This window comes from Somniosus microcephalus, chromosome 6 (genome assembly GCF_052327205.1).
Source record: "Somniosus microcephalus isolate GS21.2 chromosome 6, FLI_Smic_1.0, whole genome shotgun sequence".
In the NCBI taxonomy this organism is placed as follows: Eukaryota; Metazoa; Chordata; class Chondrichthyes; order Squaliformes; family Somniosidae; genus Somniosus; species Somniosus microcephalus.
Window position 1 is genome coordinate 250,868,689 of NC_140992.1, and position 17,787 is coordinate 250,886,475.

At 45.7% G+C, this 17,787-nt stretch overlaps 1 protein-coding gene across 1 annotated transcript in view; it reads left to right on the forward strand.

Annotated features, from left to right (window-relative positions):
• pkd1l2a (polycystic kidney disease 1 like 2a) overlaps window positions 1–17,787 on the forward strand; it is a 190,539-nt gene that overhangs the window by 117,680 nt on the left and 55,072 nt on the right. The window contains exons 26-27 of the mRNA XM_085992056.1: window positions 4,722–4,900; window positions 16,200–16,346. Coding sequence (XP_085848182.1) covers window positions 4,722–4,900; window positions 16,200–16,346 — 326 coding nt within the window. The remainder of the gene's footprint in view (window positions 1–4,721; window positions 4,901–16,199; window positions 16,347–17,787) is intronic.

Consider the following 17,787-nt stretch of genomic DNA (forward strand, 5'->3'; position numbering starts at 1 on the left):
TCGTAAATACATTCAAAATAATAATCAATTTGTTAGCTACATACAATCACTCTTAAAAGTGAGTCGAGTTTTAGTTCAACAAAACCTGTCCTTTAGACAAAAGGGGCTCTTGCTGGGAGCTCAACATGTTACTGTTATTAATTTAGACCAGAATTGAAACATGGGGGGAAATGGAGCTAACTTGTCCGTCGCTACTTGCTTTGAAGTGGAGCACATTCTAAATATTTAAGAGCTGAGGCATACTGGATAAGACAGCTGACAGACATTGGTCAGACCTTAAGCTGTGCAGTCTGTACACTGCAGTAAGATGATGCACTTGCTTTGTCTCAACTTCGGGACCAGATTAGGAAAATGTTATATCTCGGGAACGGTAGCATAGTGGTTATGTTACTGGGCTAGTAATCCAGGGACCTGGACTAATGTGAGTTCAAATCCCACAAATGGTAGCTGGGGAATTTAAATTCAGTTAATTAAATAAATCAGGAACAAAATGCTAGTATCAGTAATTGTGACCATGAAACTATCAGATTGTCATTAAAAAAAAGCATCTGGTTCACTAATGTCCTGCCGTCCTTACCCAGTCTGGCCTATATGTGATTCCAGACCCACACCAATGAGGTTGACTCTTAACTGTCCTCTGAAATGGCCTAGCAAGCCACTCAATTGTAACAAACTGCTACGAGAAACAATAATAAGAATAAAACTGGATGGACCACCCGGCATGGACCTCGGCACTGGCTTCAGACACAAAGGCACACCCAGCCCCGTTGACCCTGCAAAGTCCTCCTCACTAACATCTGGGAACTTGTGAGAGCTGTCAAGCAATAGCCTGACATAGTCATACTTTTCAGCTAATGTCCCAGATACCTCCATCACCATCCCTGGGTATGTCCTGTCCCACCGGCAGGACAGACACACCAGGGGTGGCAACACAGTGGTATACAGTTGGGGGAGAGTGGCCCTGGGAGTCTGCAACATTGACTTCGGACCCCATGAGGTCTCATGGCTTCAGGTCAAGCATGGGCAAGGAAACCTCCTGCTGATTGCCACCTACCGCCCTCCCTCAGCTGATGAATCAGTACTTCTCCATGTTGAACACCACTTGGAAAGAAGCACTGAGAGTAGCAAGGGCACAGAATGTACTCTGGGTGGGGGACTTCAATGTCCATCATCAAGAGTGGCTCGGTAGCACCACTACTAACCAAGTTGGCCAAGTCCTGAAGGTCATAGCTGCCAGACTGAGCCTGCAGCAGGTGGTGAGAGAACCAACACATGGGAAAAACCTACTTGACCTCGTCCTCACCAATCTACCTGTCGCAGATGCATCTGAGGACACCCTCAATCGTGTTGTGTGGCACTACCATCATGCTAAATGGGATAGATTCAGAACAGATCTAGCAGCTCAAAACTGGGCACCCATGAGGTGCTGTGGGCCATCAGCAGTAGCAGAATTGTATTCCACCACAATCTGTAACCTCATGGGCTGGCATATCCCTCACTCTACCATTACCATCAAGGCAGGGGACCAACCCTGGTTCAGTGAGAAGTGCAGAAGAGCATGCCAGGAGCAGCACCAGGCGTACCTGAAAATGACCTGGGGAAGCTGCAACACAGGACTACATGCATGCTAAACAGCGGAAGCAGCATGCTATAGACCGAACTAAGCGATCCCACAATCAAAGGATCAGTTCAAAGCTCTGCAGTCCCACCACATCCAGTTGGGAATGGTGGTGGACAATTAAACAACTAACGGGAGGAGGAAGCTCCATGAATATCCCCATCCTCAATGATGGCGGAGCCCAGCACGTGAGTGCAAAAGACAAGGTTGAAGTGTTTGCAACCATCTTCAGCCAGAAGTGTCGAGTGGATGATCCATATTGGCCTCCTCCTGAGGTCCCAACCATCACAGAAGCTAGTCTTTAGCCAATCCTAAAAGACATAACTGCCAGTCTGGGCCTGCGACAGGTGGTGAGAAAACCAACACGTGGGAAAAACCTACTTGACCTCGTCCTCGCCAATCTACCTGTCGCTGATGCATCTGTCCATGACAGCATTGGTAGCAGTGACCACCACACAGTCATTCTGGAGATGAAGTCCCGTCTTCACACTGAGGACACCCTCCATCGTGTTTGGTGGCACTACCATTGTGCTAAATGGGATAGATTCAGAACAGATCTAGCAGCTCAAAACTGGCCATCCATGAGGCGCTGTGGGCCACCAGCAGCAGCAGAATTGTATTCCACCACAATCTGTAACATCATGGGCTGGCATAACCCTCACTCTAGCATTACCACCAAGCCAGGGGACCAACCCTGGTTCAATGAGGAGTATAGAAGGGCATGCCGGGAGCAGCACCAAGCATACCTAAAAATGAGGTGCCAACTTGGGGAAGCTGCAAAACAGGACTACATGCATGCTAAAAAGCGGAAGCAGCATGCTATAGACAGAGCTAAGCGATCCCACAATCAACGGATCAGATCAAAGCTCTACAGTCCTGCCACATCCAGTCGTGAATGGTGGTGGACCATTAAACAACTAACGGGAGGAGGAGGCTCCATGAATATCCCCATCCTTAATGATGGCGGAGCCCAGTATGTGAGTGCAAAAGACAAGGCTGAAGCATTTGCAACCATCTTCAGCCAGAAGTGCCGAGTGGATGATCCATATCGGCCTACTCCCAAGGTCGCCACCATCACAGAAGCCAGTCTTCAGCCAATTCGATTCACTCCACGTGATATCAAGAAATCGCTGAGCACACTAGATACAGCAAAGCTTGTGGGCTCCGACAACATCCTGGCTATCGTGCTGAAGACTTATGCTCCAGAACTAGCCGCTCCTCTAGCCAAGCTGTTCCAGTACAGCTACAACACTGACATCTATCCGACAATGTGGAAAACTGCCCAGGTATGTCCTGTCCACAAAAAGCAGGACAAATCCAACCCAGCCAATTACCACCCCATCAGTCTACTCTCAATCATCAGCAAAGTGATGGAAGGTGTCATCGACAGTGCTATCAAGCGGCACTTACTCACCAATAACCTGCTCACTGATGCCCAGTTTGGGTTCAGCCAAGACCACTCTGCTCCCGACCTCATTACAGCCTTGGTCCAAACATGGACAAAGGAGCTAAATTCCAGAGGTGAGGTGAGAGTGACTGCTCTTGACATCAAGGCAGCATTTGACCGAGTGTGGCATCAAGGAGCCCTAGTAAAACTGAAGTCAATGGGAATCAGGGGGAAAACCCTCCACTGGCTGGAGTCATACCTAGCACAAAGAAAGATGGTTGTGGTTGTTGGCAGGCAATCATCTCAGCCCTAGGACATCACTGCAGGAGCTCCTCAGGGCTCCTAGGCCCAACCATCTTCAGCTGCTTCATCGACCTTTCCTCTATCATAAGGTCAGAAGTGGGGATGTTCGCTGATGACTGCACAGTGTTCAGTGCCATTCACAACTCCTCAGATAATGAAGCAATCCATGCCCGCATGCAAGAAGACCTGGACGACGTTCAGGCTTGGGCTGATAAGTGGCAGGTAACATTCGTACCACAGAAGTGCCAGGCAATGACTATCTCCAACAAGCGAGATTCTGACCACCTCCCCTTGACATTCAACGGCATTACCATCGCCAAATCCCCCACCATCAATATCCTGGGGGGTCACCATTGACCAGAAACTTAACTGGACCAGCCACATAAATACCGTGGCTACAAGAGCAGGTCAGAGGCTAGATATTCTGCGGCAAGTGTCTCACCTCCTGACTCCCCAAAGCCTTTCCACCATCTACAAGGCACAAGTAAGGAGTGTGATGGAATTCTCTCCACTTGCCTGGATGAGTGCAGCTCTAACAACACTCAAGAAGCTCGACTCCATCCAGGACACTTGATTGGCACCCCATCCACCACCTTAAACATTCACTTTCTGCACCACTGGCGTACCGTGGCTGTAGTGTGTACCATCTACAAGATACACTGCAGCAACTCGCCAAGACTTCTTCGGCAGCACCTCCCAAACCCATGACCTCTACCACCTAGAAGGCCAAGGGCAGCAGGTGCATGGAAACACCACCACCTCCAAGTTACCCTCCAAGTTACACACCATCCTGACTTGGAAATATATCGCTGTTCCTTCATTGTCGCTGGGTCAAAATCCTGGAACTCCCTCCCTAACAGCACTGTGGGTGTACCTTCACCACATGGACTGCAGCGGTTCAAGAAGGTGGCTCACCACCACCTTCTCAAGGGCAACTAGGGATGGGCAATAAATGCTGGCCTTGCCAGCGATGCCCACATCCTGGAACGCATAAAAAATATATTGTGGTGCTTCTATAACGTGACTTGTCCATTAATGAGACAATCTATAGAACAAAGGTAAATGGTCACCACAAAATACTGCCGTGCAGTGCAGAGGTTTAGAATAAACACGCAGACATGCATGCACACATTGTGCGCGCACACACACACACACACACACACACACACACAAGATAGTAGAAAAACTTATACATAAGATGGGGTTTGTGCTATAGAAATGAGAGGGAGCATTTGTGTAAGATTCACTATCACTGTTAAATAGAATTTGGTTTTGATTGAAGAACTTGACTTTGTTGGAGTGAAATCAGCTTTATTTTTTTTTAAATGAGCTTCCTGATGTCTGAAACTTCTATGGGTTTATGCAAATGTATTTCTGTTAGTTCTTTGCATTTTGATATCTTTTGTTATTCAGGTGACTATTACATTGTATGGCACTGAGGGAGAGAGTGACCCACATTTCCTTACTGACCTTGAGAAACCTATCTTTGAGAGAGGAGGCGTTGATGGATATCTCCTAACAACTCTTTTCCCACTTGGGGGTCTCCAGAGCATTCGACTGTGGCATGACAACTCAGGATCCAGTCCATCCTGGTAAGCTGTTATGGGCAATTCAGATAGAATAAAGGATTATTTTTGTGGGGGGATAGCAACGGGGAAATAAGAGCTTGGGCACTGTCCAGATATAACTTACTGCAACCAATGGATTAAAAACACTATGTAAGTTATTGTTGAAATAACCAAATGATAAACTAAAATTAAAGAGAAGAAAATCCACCTTAGCATATCTTCAAATCCAGAAAATGTCAAACTGGTTCTCAGAGTGCATTTGGGTGATAATATAGGTTTGTTGCCTTTTGCCAGTATAAATGTTAGATAATGCTGCACCTACTATTACCAAGGGTAGCTTCTTTCTTTGGTTATCTGTTGTGTTGTTCTTTGGTACACTGAGTTATGTAAACCAGAAAGTGACAAAATGATACAATAGGATTAAATAACATAATAATGCAGCCAAGAACGAGAATTTCAAAGGGTGTGTTGCCTACCCGTTGCCAGGGTAAGGGATATCTCGCGGTGGCTGGAGAGGAATTTGGAAAGGGAGCGGGGTAAATCCAGTTGTCATGGTCCATGTTGGAACAAACGACCTCGAGGGTAATAATCTCTGGATTATTGCCCAAGCCACATGCAAATTGGCATAGAAACAGTCAGGTCAGGAGAATGAACACGTGGCTAAAGGGCTGGTGTGGGAAAGAGGGGTTCCTTTTCATGAGACATTGGCACCAGTGCTGGGGCAGAAAGGAGCTGTACCGATGGAACGGGCCCCACCTGAACCGGGGTGGGACCCGTGACCTAGCGGAAAGAGTAAATAGGGAGGCGGCAAAGGCTTTAAACTAGTAAGATGGGGGGAGGGATCTACAAGAAATGAAACCAGCCTAAATATAAACAAAACAGGAAAGGAGAGCATAGGAAAGAGTAAAGTAAGGGAGGACATTAATGACCAGGGAATAAATAGAGTTATAGAACAGGAGTTTAAAAAGATGGTTAACAATAAAATGAGAGGAACTGCTATTAAAAATGAGTTAATCTGTCTGTACAGCAATGCACACAGTGTCCGTAATAAAACAGAGAAGCTGGAAGCTATCATGCATTGCGAGGAACCAGACATAGTAGGGATTACTGAGACATGGCTACAGAAAAATCAGGACTGGGAATTAAACATTGCAGGGTATAACATATTTAGAAAAGATAGAGGGGAAAAGGGGCGGTGGAGTAGCTGTACTTATTAGGGATAACATACTGGCAGTAGAAAAAAGTGATGCAGCTATCAGCAAGACAAAAATAGAACCCATATGGATAGAGATAAAAGATAATAAAGGATTAATCACATTAATAGGGGTAGTCTACAGATGGAAGGGAGGTAGAAGGGAGGTGGAGGAAGAAATATGCAAACAAATTAGGGAAATGAGTAAAAAACATAAAATAATAATCATGGTGGATTTCAACTACCCAGATATTAATTGGACAGAAGAGGTCAGTAAAGGGGATAAGGGAATGGAGTTCCTACAATGTGTACAGGACTCCTTTCTAACCCAGTATGTAAAAAGCCCAACAAAGGAGGGTTTGCTATTGGATCTAGTAATGGGGAATGAACCAGAGCAGATAAGAGAAGTAAAAGTAGGGGAACATCTAGGCAATAGTGACCATAATATAATATGCTTTAAGATAATAATTGAGAAGGACATAGATATGACAAAGACCAGGGTAATAGATTAGGGAAAAGCTGATTTTGAGGAGCTGAGAATACTACTTGGGAAAATAAAATGGACAACAGTATTGACAAACAATGATGTAGAACAGCAATGGGAAACATTTAAAATGGTGTTCAACACAGTCCAGGAAAAATATATTCCACTAATAAACAAGAACAAACTAAACACTAATGAGACACCGTGGATGAGTAAAGCCATAAGGGAAAAATTGAGGGTAAAGAAAGAGGCATACATTAAGTACATGGGCAGCAGGGAAGAGTACGATAAGGAAGAATATGAAGGGGTTAGGAGAGAAGTAAAAAAAAACAATTAGGAAGGCAAAGAGGAACTATGAAATTAATTATCAAGGAACATAAAGTAAAATAGTAAAATATTTTCCAGGCACATAAATAAAAAAAGGAAGGTCGGGATGGGAATAGGGCCACTAAAGGATAGACAGGATAATACCACAGGCAGCAATAGATAGAAGGCAGAGATTTTTTTACATTTCTTTATGGGATGTGGGCATCACTGGCAAGGCCAGCAATTTTTGCCCGTCCCTAATTGCCCTTGAGAAGGTGGTGGTGAGTTGCCTTCTTGAACCGCTGCAGTCCGTGTGGTGAAGGTACTCCCACAGTGCTGTTAGGGAGGGAGTTCCAGGATTTTGACCCAGTGACGATGAAGGAACAGCAATATACTTCTAAGTCGGGATGGTGTGTGACTTGGAGGGGAACTTGCAGGTGATGGTGTTCCCATGCACCTGCTGCCCTTGTCCTTCTAGGTGGAAGAGGTAACGGGTTTGGAAGGTGCTGCCGAAGAAGCCTTGGCAAGTTGCTGCAGTGCATCTTGAAGATGGTACACACTGCAGCCACGGTACGCTGGTGGTGGAGGGAGTGAATGTTTAAGGTGGTAGATGGGGTGCCAATCAAGCGGGCTGCTTTGTCCTGGATGGTGTCAAGCTTCTTGAGTGTTGTTGGAGCTGCACTCATTCAGGCAAGTGGAGAGTATTCCATCACACTCCTTACTTGTGCCTTGTAGATGGTGCAAAGGAGATATTAAATAATTACATTGCTTCAGTATTTACCAGGGAGATAGAACAGGTAGAGATGACATCGGATGATGAGATTAGTAATGAGTTAACTGCATTTAAAATAAATCGAGGAGATATACTAAATAAACTAATGAAACTCAAAGAGGATAAAACCCCATGTCTGGAAAGATTACATCTGTGCCTTTTAAAAGAATCCAGGGAAGAAATAGCAGAGGCATTACTAAACCTATTTAGTAATTCGTTAGAAACAGTGTAGTGCCAGAGGACTGGTGGATCGCTAACGTAGTACCTATATTTTAGAAGGGAGATAGAACATGTCCAGGGAACTATAGGCTAGTCAGCTTAACATCGGTGGTAGGAAAAATAATGGAATCCCTACTAAAGGAGAAAATAGAAGAAAATCAAGAAATGAAAAATATAATAATAAATAGTCAGCATGGATTTCAAATGGGAAAGTCTTGCTTGACCAACCTAATTGAATTTTTTGAAAAGTTAACAGAGAGTAGACAAGGGTAATGTAGTAGATGCAATTTATCTAGATTTTCAAAAGGCCTTCGATAAGGTACCACATAATAGACTGATGCATAGGATCAGGGAATGTGGAGTCAGGGGACAAGTAGCAGAATGGATTGCTAGCTGGCTTCAAGACAGAAAGCAGAGAGTAGGGGTAAAGGGTAGCTATTCAGAGTGGCAGAAGGTGGGTAGTGGTGTTCCACAAGGATCAGTGCTGGGACCACTGTTGTTCACAATTTATATTACCGATTTAGACTTTGGAATCAAAAACACAATTTCCAAATTTGCGGATTACACCAAATTGGGGGACATAGCCAATACTGAGGAGGACTGCAACAAATTACATGAAGACATTAATAAACTTGCAGAATGGGCATATAATTGGCAAATGAAATTCAACACAGATAAATGTGAGGTATTACATTTTGGTAAGAAAAATAGGGAGGTCACATATTACTTGGAAAATAAGAATCTAAATGGGGTAGAGGAGCAAAGGAATCTAAGGGTACAAATACACAAATCATTAAAAGTATCGACACAGGTTAACAAGGCCATAAAAAAGCAGACCAAGCACTAGGGTTTATTTCTAGAGGGATAGAATTGAAAAATAGTGACGTTATGCTAAACTTGTATCGCCCACACTTGGAGTACTGTGTGCAATTCTGGTCGCCATATTATAAAAAGGATATAGAGGCACTGGAGAGGGTGCAGAGAAGATTTACAAGGATGATACCAGAAATGCGAGGGTACACCTAACAGGAAAGAATGAATAGGTTGGGTCCTTTTTTTCTCTTGAAAAGAGAAGGTTGAGGTGTGACCTAATAGAGGTCTTTAAAATCATGAAAGGTTTTGATAGAGTAAATGCAGAAAGAGTGTTTCCACTTGTGGGGAAGAACAAAACTAGAGGCCATCAATATAAGATAGTCACCAAGAAATCAAATAGGGAGTTCAGAAGAAACCTTTTTACCCAGTGTGGTGAGAATGTGGAACTCGCTACCACAGGGAGTGGTTGAAGCGAATAGTATAGATGCATTCAAGGTGCAGTTAGATAAGCATATGAGGGAGAAGGGAATAGAGGGATACGCTGATAGAGTTAGAGGAGGAAAGACAGGAGGAGGCTCGAGTGGAGCATAAACACCGGCATGGACTGGTTGGGCCGAATGCCCTGTTTCTGTGCTGTATATCCTATGTAACATATTGGCCCAGATTTTCCGGGGTCTATGCAGTTGTAAGTGCCCCGCATGTTCCAGGTTTATGCATGCGATGCACATGCGTGAAAATCCAGAACTTGCAATCTGTCAAGTTTCAGCTTGACAGATCCATCGCATCCCCGGGAAATGGACATTCGCTGGCGCAGGGTTGGGCTATTTGCCCAACTACTGACCAGTGAATGCCCACGAAACCCTTACACCTGGTAAAAGCAGTCGTAAGGCCTTCTTTTACTAGCGTAAGGATTTAAGTAAATATTAAAATAATTTTTTTTAAATGATTTAACCATACAAAACCTTTAAAATTAGTTTACGTTATTTTTGGCTCCTTGAAAAATGTTTAAATTTATTTTTCAAAAAATTAAATTTTTGTTTTAAATGTTTAATTAAATTGTATTTTAATTAATTTTGAACATGTGATGATTTATTTTTTGTTTAAGTGCTGTGAAAGTGTGTTTTTTAGGGGATTCCTATTTAAAGGATTCCTATTCATGCTTATGGGGATTCCGTACGTAAATGGAATCATAAGCATAATGGGAATCTCCCTTTGTGAGTGGTTGGGCTGGCCCATGTGATCCCAGAGATGCTTGCGAACCACCTGCGCCCCTGGGATACGTGGGTCTTTATACAGGCCTACGCCTGCAGGCCCAGGAGCGTGAATCCTCAAAGGTACGGAGGCACCAGGTAGGTGCGGAGTTTACGGGCGGTTCAAAGGCTTTCGCCCACGAGAAGCCTCCTCCTGCAATTTCCAGCCCATAATCTCTTTAGTAATAGACATTTCCTGATCAGGTGAATCACTAAAATTGGGTAACTCATGAAGAGTCTCTTCTTTTAACCTGCATGAGGCCTTCAAATCTTAAGCATAGTGGGGACAGAGCTTTGATTTTTTTTCCAAACTTTCCTCGCTGAGGGTTTATTGGTAGCTGACAGTAAGTGAACTTACAGTTGGAATGGGCCATTGACTGCCTGACCTGAAATGTCCTGCCTTTCATGGACAGGTTAGAATCTTCAGGGGAAAAATTCAGTTGGTTAGTGCCTCCAGTTAGTGCCCGGCGGGGGCGCTAACAGGGCGCTGATGCAGTAGGCGAGGCGAATCCAGCAATGCACACCAAATCCGGCCCCCCAGTAGCGCCGTCGCTACGAGTTACCGCCAGGGACCTCAGCGCCAGGAAGATCGTGACGTCAGTGAGCATGCAATGCTCACAGGGTGCACGATCTGCCAAATTCATTGTCGCCCCCTGCCTTAGTGCCTCGCCCTGACAGCAACAGGGAGAGGAGGGGTGAAGCAGGTGGATGCAGGCTCCAGGGGAGCTATTTAAAGGGATCATGAATAATGAGTTGCAACTGTCAGGTTAGTGCTGTTTCACTGCTTCCTTGTCAGTTTGACATTGTGCAACAGTTTAATTCAGTTATTTAAAGGTTGTTTAGCATCAGGAATGTTGTGCCTACTAACAATTGCACTAACATTTATTCTCACAACATATCAAAGTGCTACATTTGGTTACATTCATGGGGGCTGTACTGTCAGTCAACCTCACCCGCCAGGATCTACGGTGGAGGGAGCGGAGGCAGCGAGAAAGATTGCAACAAGTGGCCAGAGGGAGGAGGAGGGTCATGAGGGCTCTCAACAGGAGGCCTTACCCTCTGAGGGTATTCCGAGAGCACTTTTCCTACCTCCAATTAAGCGAGGAGCAGTGTATTAGAAGGCTCCTCTTCACCAAGGATGTGGTCCCCGAACTCTCCCACCTCCTGCAACCAGACCTCGAGCCTCAGATCAGGGCGACCACGGCTCTCTCAGTGGCAGTCAAGTTCACCGTCACCCTCAATTTCTTCACCAGCGGATCCTTCCAGTCTGCAACAGGAGACATAGCTCACATCTCGCAGTTCGCCATCCATCGCTACATCCGGGAGGTCACATAGCCTCTCTACAGTAGGAGAAGGGATTACATTTCCTTCCCCATCACCAGAGAGAAGCAGGACAAACGTGCATGTGGCTTTGCCAGGATAGCGGGCTTCCCCATGGTGCAGGGTGCCATTGACTGCACCCATGTGGCTTTGCGGGTACCGCATAACAATCCTGAGATCTTCCGTAATCGCAAAGGCTACCACTCACTTAGTTGGTGCGTGACCACAGACAGCGAATCCTCAATGTCAATGCCCGCTCTCCTGGCAGCAGCCACAATGGCTTCATCCTGTGCCAGACCGGTGTGGTAGCATTCTTCCAGCCACCACGTCAAGCTCACGGCTGGCTGGTCAGAGACAAGGGCTATCCGCTCTCCACCTGGCTCATGACTCCCCTCAGCAACCCCAACACTCCTGCCCAGCACTCATATAATGAGAGCCATGCTGCCACCAGGAACATCATCGAGCAGACCATTGGGGTGCTCAAGCAACAGTTCCGCTGCCTTGACCACTCAGGAGAAGTCCTCCAGTACTCGGCTGAGCGGGAGTCCCATTTCATGGTGGTCTTCTACATGCTCCACAACTTGGCCATTATGAGAGCCCAGCCCTTGCCAACAGGGATTGGGGGGTCACCTCATGAGGAGGAAGAAGAGGAGGGAGAGGAGGAGGACGAGGAGGAAGAGGAAGACGAGGAGGAGGAGGAACAGGAGTGAGGGAGGAGGCAGCCACTCAATCAGCCTTCCAGAAGGACGGTCCATGACCGCCTCATCAGACTGAGGTTCCAATAAATTAAACCCCAGGTTCCCATTGCTCACCACATCCCCGTCATTCCATCCCTGTCGCAGGCCATATCACAGCGTAAAGCTGAAATGAGAGACACCACAAAATAATACAAACTGAATTAATAAATTTATCAATAATCAGTGAACACCTATTTACAACAACAATTTTACCTATTCACCCTTGTGCAATGCCTTAGTGCCTCTCTTTACTGTGCCTTTGCCTACTCTAGTGCTCCTACGAAGTATTGGCCCAGTGGCTGCAGCACGGCTGGTGGAAGGCTGCTGAGTGTCCGTGCGGGAGACTTCAGATGGGCTTGCAGGAAGCCCTCAACCAGCTTTGGGCCTGGAAGGCCCGGTTGTAGACTGCACTGCCTCAGCATGGGCGGCAGCAGTCTGGGCTGGCTGGGCGACAGGCATCGACAAGGACAATGGCGGAGTGGCAGTGGTGGGAGCAGGAATGCTGTCATCCTGAGAGAGGACAGCAGCTTCCTGCTCCACTGACCCACTGCCACTCCCCGGGGCAGCACCTCAGCCTCCATAGCAATCTGTTGCAGCACAGATTGCTGACCTGCTGCGACACCGTGAAAGCCCCCGTCGACGGTGGTAGACCCAGCCACGATGGCAGCAGTCAGAGCTTGCATTGCATCAAGCTGAGACTGCATGAGAGCAGTCTGAGATTGAATGCCACCAAGCATGGACTGCATCACAGCACTAAGACATTGCGTTGCTTCCGCCTGTTCTGCAATGGAAGCTGCCAGATCGCCCATCACACGCGGCATCAGCTCTGGGTCGCCACGGTCTCTCTGGAAGTCCACCATCCTTTGCAGACTGGAAATGATGGGCTCCATGGTGTGCGCAGAGCTCTGTGCAATGTTGGAGGTGGACTCCTGCACGTTCCTTACTATTGCCAAGAGGCTCTCAGGCACCATTGCCATTGCACCTATCATCTCCGTGTACATGCCCATCACCCTTCTTCTAAAGGCCTCCCCATTGAGGTCCTCATCTGAGTCCTGTGTAGCAGAACTCGCTCGCGAACTCGCCCTCCAGGGAGCTGGCTCCCGAGCAACCCTTTCCCCCCTGGCCTTGCTGCAGCCCACTCGTCCCCGGTGCCTCACCCTGTGCAGATCCCACTACTATACTAGCCTCTAAAGAACACATAGTGCCAGTATCTGAGCTGGTGCCTGCGGGTGAGACATGCAGTGACACGATGTGTTCTTCCTCCTCCTCTTCTCCCGCCTCGCTCTCTATGGTGCCTTCAGGGACAGGCTGCTCAGCTGCTTGCTCATTATCTGAAAGCCTAAAGGCAGAAGATTCGGGTTAAGGTGAGGGGAGGGGGCAGGAAGGGAGAAAGGCATGCATACAGCATGATTAGCTGGAAAGTGCAAAACGCTTGTAGGGTGAGATGGAAGTGGGATGTGAGAAGAAGGAGTAGGGATGAACATATCGTTGTTGTCCCCAAGGGGGTCAATGTCACTGGTGGCCACGGCGTCCACCACCTGGCGCCCAATAATCTGCATCACTCGAGTCTCTAGCTCAGACAATGGTTGGGTGTCAGGTTGTCCCCCGCCTGTGCGCTCCTGCTCCCTCCTGTTGTGAGCCATGTTGGCCTGCAAGAGAAAGGAAATTGTGTGAGTGAGTGTGGAGCAATGTGTCTGGGTGATGTGCCTGCCATAGTTGAATAGCTGTGATTGTGTGCAATGTGTGAGATGTGGGTGTGAGTGTTGTTGGTAGAGATTGTTGGTGGGTGAGTGCTGGGGGTGTGGTGCTTTGGGCAGTGTGTGCGGACTGTGGTTCAGATGGTGATATGTAGCATTTGTAAAAGCATTGACTCACCCTGACCACCCGAGTGAGGTCGTTCAATTTCTTCCTGCACTGTGTGGGGATCCTGGGGGCCACAGTGCTGCCCGAGATGTGCTGGGCTACCTCCCTCCACATGGTGCGGAAGATCTGCGGCGAGGGCTTCCTGCCACTTGCCGGGCAGAGCACCGCCCTCCATCTTTCCACTGCGAACACAAGCGCCTTCAATGCATGGTCGCAGAATCTACAGGCTCACTCCCTGGGGCGTGGATCTGTCATCATTACGACTGCTTGAGTCATCCGGCTCCTTCTCCTTGACCTGCTGCTGCTGGCTGAAACAGCTGCACAGCCAGCAATGATGAGAATGAGGTTGTGCAGCATCAATGAACCTCCCCTTTAAGAACTGGAATGAGCCTGTCGCAATGATGACTTGTGATTGCACTGCACCTGATATTGATCAGCGCTTCGAGTTTAACGCCACTGAGCTAGGCCATTAGCGCTTGATTTAGCACTCTAATCCTTTCTTTGTGCAATGAGACATAATTTTGCATGCAGTCTGAAGCATTAGTGCCTGCCGCTAATTTTCAAACTTTTCAAAAGTTACCGCCCATTCCTGGGCTATAATGAATTTCTCCCCCATAGAATCTTACAGAATAGATGGAGGTCAATCAGCCCATCATGTCTCTGCCAGCTCTTTCCAAGAGCTGTCCAATTTAGTTCCCTATAACCCTGGAAATGAGTCCTCTTCAAGTACATGTCCAATTGCCCTTTGAAAGTTCCTATGGAATCTGATTGCACCACCCTTTCAGGTAGTGCATTCCAGTTCTTAACAACACTCTGTCTGAAAAAAATGTCTCCCTATTTCTACTCTAGTTCTGTTGTCAATTGTTTTAAATCTATGACCTCTGGTTACCTACCCACTTGCCAGAGGAAACAGTTTCTCCCTACTTGCTCTATCAAAACCCAACATAATTTTGAATACCTCTATTAGGGCTCCCCTTAACCACCTCTGCTCTAAGTAACAATCCTAGCTTCTCCAATCTCTCCACAAGACTGAAGACCCTCATCCCTGGTATCACCTTGGAAAACCTCCTTTGTACCCTCTCCAAGGCCTGGACATCCTTCCTAAACTGTGGTGCCGAGAATTGTACACAATACTCCAGCTGAGGCCTAACCAGTGATTTGCAAAGGTTTATCATGACTTCTTTGTTTTAGTATTCAATGTCCCTATTTACAAAGCCAGGTATTCAATATGGTTTCTTAACTGCCTTATCAACTTGCCCTGCCACCTTCAAAGATATGTGAATATGCCTCCCAGGTCCCCCTGCTCTTCCACTCCTCTCAAAATAGTACCATTTAGATTATATTGCCTCTCCATGTTGTTCTCCCAAAGTGCATCACTTCACACTTATCTGCATTAAATTGCATCTGCCATCTGTCTGCCCATTTCACCAGTCTGTCTATGTCCTCCTGAAGTCTGCTACTATCCTGCTCACTATTTATTAGTGAAAGGTCAGTGACCTGAAATATTAACTTTGTTTCTCTCCCCACGGATGCTGCATTTTCTGTTTTTATTTCACTATTTATTACGTTGCCAAGTTTTGTATCATCCGCAAACTTCAAAATTGTACTCCCTATACCCAAGTCCAAGTCATTTATATATAATAAGAAAAGCAATGGTCCTAATACCGACCCCTGGGGAACCCCACTGCTTACTTTAACTAACTGCCTAGAAAAAAAAATACCCTCCTTGTTGGGAGAGAGGTCCTCTTCTATCTGTGCTCCTGAGCTTTTTTCAATGATAAGCAATTGCCCATCTGAAGCGGAGTACTATCTGTTATTTTAGAGCAATTGCTAACTTTTAAACATGAAAGTGTAACTATTGACCTTGCTATTAAAATGGGGTTCAAATTCATGCATTTTGTGGTAATTCATGAAACAACTATAGGATTCTGTTTAAGAGAAATCCATAATATAAGTTTCTAGTTCCTGAAATTTACCTCTCCAGGATGTCACATGGCGGACGGAGCCCCTAAGTGCACTGACAATCTAGCCCAGAGTAGTGGGACACGGCCTATTGCTTGCAGTATACCACACAGTGAGCCCTCTATCTCAGGCAAACTGATAGGGAAGCACAGAGCTGAGACAAGACACTTACTTTGATATAGAAATGCAAACGTAAGCCTGCACAGCGCTTGTGCATCTCCTAAGTTCAGAGCACCATAGGCTGACTGAAGAAAATTAATAAAACAACTATCAGCCCGAGCAGCTAGAGTACAAGGAAAAGATCATATCGATTTTTTTTTTGCAGATTTCAATTGTTTGATCTAAAAAATGATTGCTACTTAAACATGTGTGAAACTGAATTTTGCTATTTGATTTACTTTCCAGGTATGTGAATCGTGTGACAGTGCTTGACTTGGAAACAGATCAGAGATGGTATTTCCTGTGTAACTTCTGGTTAGCTATTGATGTTGGAGATTGTCTCTTGGACAAAGCCTTTCCAGTGGCAACTGAGATGGACCTAAAACGTTTTAGGTACCAGAAGTTAATACAGACATAGAGATTGAGCTAGGGAACTGTGCAACCTATTTTTGTACTATTATTCTATAAATATGATGAATCACTACTTTTGCCATACATAATACATTACTATGGTGTCAGCCTTGGCTCCATGGTAGCACTCTCACTTCTGAGTCAGAAGGTTAGGAGTTCATAGTCCCACTCCAGAGACTTGAGCATAAAATCTAGGCAGACACTTCCGTGCAGTACTGAGAGAGTGCTGCATTGTAGGAGATGCCGTCTTTTGAATGAGACGTTAAACCGAGGCCCACCTGCTCTCTCAAGTGAACATAAAAGATCCCATGGCGCTATTCAAAGAAGAGCTGGGGAGTTTTCCTGGTATGCTAATGTACTAATATCACTAAAGCAGATTATCTGATCGTTATCTTGTTGCTGTTTGTGGGAACTTGCTGTGTTCAAATTGGCTGTTGTGTACTGTACATTACAACGGTAACCACACTTCAAAAGTACTCCAATGGTTGTAAAGCGCATTGGAAAAGTATTATAAAAATGCACGTTCTTTACTTAAAAATGTCAAAAAAATTAATGTTTCGAGCTAGTCACTTATTGCAGGGTATGGAGCACCAACTATGGCTGATCATCAGTACTTGCCCCAATAGAGTGTCTTGTTACACCAATAAGCTGTTGAGAAGGAAATAGATAGATAGGTAAATATGCATAGCCAACTCACTTTACTAAAAGGATAAATTAATCAGTTCATCATCTGCTGAACAAACATTGGAGCAAAGTGCTTTCCTCTGGGTGAGGAGAAGGAGAGGAAAAATTCATATAGGCCAAGATGTCCCCATTTGAATCAGATTTAAACCTTGCCGGCTGATCATGAGATAGCATTGATGGAGGGTTTGTAAAATCTGCGATCCAGTGCAATCTGTCATCCTAGATGTAGCTGGATGTGCAGTGGTGAACAGCTGGGAGAAATCTAATTCGAAAAATAATGTTTGCTTGTTAGATAATCAGACAGCAGCTCTGGTGGTGGTTATTATTGACGAGTAGCCCAGGCTGAGGCCTCTCACCTTTTTGGCTGACAGGAAGCTAGATGGCAAAAGACTCATTCCTGCAGGGAGAAATCAGGGAGAAAAAGAGTGCAGTAGATTTAAACTCAATTATACAGCATGAGGTGAGAAGCCAAGAAAAGTTGAGCTTATACAGTAGTAGAATAAGACAGCTGTTAAATTCTTATAAAGCTGAATAAAAGAAAGACTTGCACTTACATATCTAGCACTTTATCATGTTACGCAGAATATCTCAAAGCACTTCATGCACACTGGATTACTTTGAAATGCAGGGACTGTTGCTGTGTAGTTAAAATATTGGTAAATATTGAATATTGGTAAAGTCGGGCTGTATTTATATCTGTTAAAAATATATGAATCTAGGTTAAATACAACGTTGAAAT